The sequence below is a fragment of the Priapulus caudatus genome, unplaced genomic scaffold (assembly GCF_000485595.1).
Source record: "Priapulus caudatus unplaced genomic scaffold, Priapulus_caudatus-5.0.1 Scaffold230, whole genome shotgun sequence".
NCBI lineage: Eukaryota > Metazoa > Priapulida > Priapulimorpha > Priapulimorphida > Priapulidae > Priapulus > Priapulus caudatus.
The window spans coordinates 231,540-237,082 of record NW_014577291.1 but is presented as its reverse complement, the minus strand read 5'-3'; the positions used below and the strand labels follow the sequence as shown (position 1 = coordinate 237,082).

The 5,543-nt window shown below is 41.1% G+C and overlaps 2 protein-coding genes across 6 annotated transcripts in view; one reads left to right on the top strand and one right to left on the bottom strand.

Moving 5' to 3' along the window:
• The window catches only part of LOC106807722 (proteasome subunit beta type-6-like), an 8,874-nt gene extending 4,988 nt beyond the window's left edge, over window positions 1-3,886 (bottom strand). Inside the window, exons 1-3 of the mRNA XM_014810156.1 lie at window positions 3,858-3,886; window positions 3,625-3,756; window positions 2,098-2,227 (exon numbers count right to left, since the gene is read on the bottom strand). Coding sequence (XP_014665642.1) covers window positions 2,098-2,227; window positions 3,625-3,756; window positions 3,858-3,886 — 291 coding nt within the window. The remainder of the gene's footprint in view (window positions 1-2,097; window positions 2,228-3,624; window positions 3,757-3,857) is intronic.
• A 417-nt stretch (window positions 3,887-4,303) lies between these two features.
• LOC106807726 (prominin-1-A-like) overlaps window positions 4,304-5,543 on the top strand; it is a 31,937-nt gene continuing 30,697 nt past the window's right edge. For 3 of the 5 annotated variants that reach the window (XM_014810165.1, XM_014810164.1, XM_014810160.1), the window contains exon 1: window positions 4,304-4,393. The gene's annotated coding sequence lies outside the window, so the exon portion shown is untranslated. The other 2 variants (XM_014810161.1, XM_014810162.1) reach the window with 2 other exon arrangements.

Below are 5,543 nucleotides of genomic sequence, written 5' to 3'. Positions count from 1 at the left end.
TACATCACACCTGTAACGAGACACATCACACCTGTAACGATACATCACACCTGTAACGAGACACATCACACCTGTAACGACACATCACACCTATAACGAACCATCACACCTGTAACGCAGAGATGCCAACACATATTTGAGCAATCTGTAGTTTCTGGCCATCAAATTAGTAGTTCGAGGGTCACGTAGTGACCCGAGTTTGCTAGGGGGGTCCGGCATGCCCCCCGGAAAAATGTTTGATTCTGAGATGCAATTTCCTGCATTCTAGGGGTCAAAAATGACAATAAATTGACAAAAAGTGACAATAATTGAAAAAAAAAATTTCGATCACAGTGAAATTCGTAGTTTGATACAAACTGGTTATAGTGGTGAAAAAGAAATAGAAATTCGTATAAAATATGGATAAATCGTAGTGGTTGGCATCTCTGTTCTGGTATCTCAGTAGTGGTGTGCATAGGAAGAATTTGGGGGTGGTATAGCTTATCGAGTAGGATGTGTGTAGCATATAACCAGTCTACCATGGCAATGTACCGGTAGACACTGCATGATGTGATGATCGCAGGCACTTAGAGCGTTTCAATAAAATATAATGCTTTATAAATACGAAATCTATTTACTACCAAAGTCTTAATGTTTCTACACTCTCTTTCACCTATTATTGCCGACAATTTCCTGTAAATGCCGTCCAAATGCTCATCTACAACAAACACTGGCTGCCGCCAAGCGCCATTGCTGCTGCTGCACACTGACATAGCAGGTATAGATATATTCGTAACCGAGCTGTGTCACGCGAAATCACACAAAGACTGACGAAATTCTCGCGTTCGCTCCCGTTGCACAGTTTATGTAAATGGCTGCAAGTACAGGGCTATAGTAGACTGGATAGATTTCGTATTTATTTAGCATTATATTTTATTGAAACGCTCCAAGTGCCTGTGCCTGTGGTGATGATGTAGCTCCAAGAAACGGTATTGCTAGGATTAGAATACCGTTTTAAATTCTTGCCCATAAATCCTTGTAGTTGGCTCGGTATCCAACCATCGACACAGCTAGCCTCACATGTTATAGCTCAAACGAATCTATAAACCTCTGGCTTGCTCGCGGTAACTGGGCGCTACTTATTTATCGAGTTATGCCTTTTTTCTGAGATGAATTGGATTAAAACAACCAGACAGCCGCCATGTTCAGTGCGACTAAAATCGGCAATAGACCTGATTTTCAGAGTGAGTAGGCCTAAACACAAGGCAAGTACATATCTTCACAATGATAATTATTAAGTTAATTGTTGTAGATTGATGTTTCATGGTTCTCAATGTTTTAATATTTATATATATACGAGTATATGATGCTTATTTATGCTCGCGCCAACGCGAGTGGCAACGCTATGGTATGTTATGTCGTTTCGGGTTTTCCGCATGCCATTCCAAAGCATGCGCACTGGAAACATGGCGGCTGGCGGTTAGTTGAAATTTCGGTTTGGCTCTTGAAATTTACACTGTGCACAGCGAACTGAGGTAGGCCCCCTATACACCGGTTGACAGTTTAACACTGCGCATGCGCTACGCCTAAGGTCAAAGGTCGGGAGGAATTTTTCGTCCCAGAATTGCGAGTAAAATGCACGAACAATGGCGTTAACGTGTAGTGTGAAGGGCTGCTCAAACGGATCGTATTGGCTTAAGAAAGACTTTTAGAGCATGCATTGACCATAATTTGTATCAAAATTTGTAAATCATTTTCATATAGCAAACCTGATGGCAGGTCTTGATGTAATTAATGCACAGCGTGATGTGAGTGCAGGCAGTGCACGTCCAAAAGCATCGTGCTCACTCAAATACTCAGCCACAGCAAGGAGCTAAATATAACAAGGAGAGGAAGCGCCGCGATATCTGGCCCTAATTTGGGTTCGGCAGAGACCCTAGAACAGATTAGTGTTCTATTGTCCCTGGGTTCGGTCTGCACAGCCGTTTCAGCGGATTATGGTCCATAGATGGCGCCCTTGAGGCGAAAAGCACACAGACAATCCGCTTACTCTCCTTGTTATATTTAGCTTCTTGAGCCACAGCACACGCTCTCACGCACACAGCATGTTACACGTACCTGTCCGCCTTCCTTCTTATCCCAGCCTGCACATAAAATGCCAGCACTCAACTGGTCTCTGTACCTATAGCACATCTGTCGAAACAGATTCGCAGCAGTCTTGACAAGGGGTGCTTCCTGAGTCTCTGACCTGCGCATTTGTAAAGGTTGAGGTAGAGGAGAGTGAACGTATGGCTCAATTTATCAGCAATCTTAACCTTAAAGCTAGGATTTCGAAAATAATTTCCAACCAGTCACTTGTTTTCCCCACTTTAGTTTTACAATACTTATTGCTTGAGTAACAGCAACTGCCTATACTAATGCTAACATGTCTTAAAACCTTCGTACTTGGCTATATTCACCCAAAAAACATGCACGATTCGAATTTTGATTACTTGTTTTGATTTCCGCTGGTATTTCTTGCAAATCTCGGACTATCTCGCGATAGCGCGAGATATCGGGCAATTTAAAAATAGAAACAGAGTAAACTACACAGAATTAGATGCCCCTTTGCTTGAATTAGGCTCACTTGTTTTGAAGGCGCCATTTGCAATTAATTGTCGCTATACTCAAACAATATGCCATGGTGTTTTGGCATGTTCAATTCCAATTTTCTATGCTATAACAGAATAAATTCCTACTGTTTTTCAAGTTGGTGTAATCAGTAATATATCTGCTATTAGGTGAGACTATATTTCGCAAATATAATTTTTCAGATTGTGCGTTTTTGAGCAATGATTTCGAAATAAATCCTTTAACAGTATCCTTGTTGGCTACATAAAACTTATTTAATGTTGGGTACACTACCGGAACATTTTATTTTTACTTTAGGTTTGAATTTTGTGCACGTCGCCTTGTGGGCTATCCGATTCCATATTAAGTATCAACCCATGTCACCTCCATGTTAACAATTTTATAAATATATGACTATCACACCGATTCATATACCTTCTCTATAAAGAGGGGTTTGTGAAACAGTGAAATGCCAACAACCAAAACAGAAATCTGACCTTGCTGAAATGAAATAAGTTATCTAAGTGTCTCTACATCTAGCTTATCTAATCTTATCTATATGTCTCACTAGCGTTTAACACAGGCTTGAACTGTACTAGATAGGTCTTGCCGCTAAAGCTATGCTCATCAAACTCGGAAACAATGCCGAATACCCAGCCAGTCCAGAATGTGAAAATATTGGTTTTTACAACATAACCGATAATAAAATCCATACAAATTAGCCAGTCCTGCTCCAGTTACCAATCCTAGACTGGGGAGCGAAACGCTATTTATAATCACCAGGCTTATCTAACAACTGCCATCGATGACGAAGCATTGAGAACAGAAGTGAAACGTCATAGGAAGTTAGCGGCTCTTACTAGGAGCGTTCACGTTGCACCCCCTGCCAGGTTTCCCACATGCGAATCGTTCTACCACACTACACTACACTTGGCTAGGTTGGACTCTGCTGGCTAGTAGTGTTAGTGAGTATTTTTAGTTAGGAGCTAGTTAGTATGTAGTGACCAGAGAAGAAGAAGAAGAAGCGGCTCTTACTGCTGAAAGTCGAGATGGTAAGCGACTATGTCAGAGACCGCTTGAGTGTCGGCGGCGGATCCAGAGCGACAGCAATAGATGTGATCAGACACCCGCGTCAGCTTGTCTGTCACTCGGTTCGCAATGTACGCCCTGCCGACAAACAGATTTCCAACGATTAGCACCGATAGCAATATACGTCAGGGTTTAGTCCTACTTTGGGACCCTGGCACAGAAACTGCCATGACCATCACCTTATCCCCAGCCCAAAATCATAAGCCATAACCTAAGCCTATGTTTACTCCTAAGCCAACCCTATCCTTACCACTAACATAACCTTATCTTCATCCATAACCTAACCTTATTGCTTGCCATAACCTAACCCTATCCTCATCCATCCATAACCTAACCTTATTACTTTAATTGCTATAACTGAAGCTGAACACGTACCGTATTTACCTGTCCAAACTTTGGTGATTGAATATAAATGAATAAAATTATAAAAACCAGGCCTTCCCCTTTTTATTAAATTAAAAATACTTTATTTTAGACGGTGCATTTGATCTGTCTATTTGATTAACTTTGTCTCTCTTCGTCTTCGATATAGTCGGACGTTGAAGACTATAATCTTTACGGGGTTACGCTTCTATTGTAATAAAGTTTAGTAGATGTTCGCGTTAACAGGTGGCGGTAGTATAGCTAATGTGAAACCGGACATGATACCGGATCTAAAATATTCTCGTGATACATTTGAGCGAAGCAACGTAGTTTAGGGCCTACTAGTGAAAGTGTAAGTTGTTTTCCATTATTATATACATGTCAATATTCATGTTAAACTGTTGGTGATTTGTATGTGTGACAGTGATGATTTAGGAACGTTGGCATTTGTTTGATAGAAATCCCAAGCAGTTTTGGGCCTTTGGCTTTGGCCCTGCCTAACTTGCCGAACTGCCCTAAGTCGGTGAGTAAAGTAACAAAGGCGATACGAAAATCTCTCGCTCGCATAACTCAAGAGTGAGTAATACCAGTGGCAGTAGCTTGTACTGAACCGGACCTCAAACGGCGATGTGGTAACTTTTGTACCCTAATAGTAACATGTAATTCGTATTAAAATATCTGCGATCACTACTAGTACTATTGTACTAAATAGTAAACTATGAGTATGAGTAAACTATGAGTATGACTCATTATTATGTATCAACTATCATTGTCAAATTTGTATTGTAATTTGTATGCTTGTCTAAGTCTAAACTTCAGCAATGGGGAAAATGCTAGGCCTATTTAGATTTGTCATATTATTGGCTATTTTTACTATTATTATTTTTTCCCTTAGGTATCACAAGTGATTCACAGATTTCTGTGTATCATCAACTTGATGCACAGACTTTCCGAATATCAAAGGAATGATGGCATCAAGAAATCACTCATAATCCCGAAGTTCACTACCGTTATAAGTATTACCGCGTTGAGCGCTTATGAAGTTATGTTTCACGAAAGTATGTTAAGGTTAGGGTTAGGGTTACAGGTTAGGTTTTGCATCCTTCCTTGATATAGGAAAGTCTGGCTCAGTTGATGGATACACAGCCATCTGTGGCATCACTTCGTAAATACCTAAGTGCCTAAAGTGAATTTGCACCGTGTGACTTGGAACGTCCTCAATGTAGTGATGGCATGCATTTTTTTATGCGGGCAGGTGGCTAGAGGTACTGTAGCTAGTCGGTCGTCCGTGAAGGCCACCTTTTTGCGTTTAGGTTAGGGTAGGATTAGGTTAGGGGTTAGTTTTAGGTAGTGGTAGGTAGGGTTAGGTAGGGTCTAGTCTCATCTAACTCTCAAATACGTTGAATTATTCGCCAAGGCGTTATTGTCGAATGCTGGGCCGATGCATGTTCGGCGCACCGCCGCATGCTTTGGTCTCAGTTAAGTGTGAAGCGAATGGACTG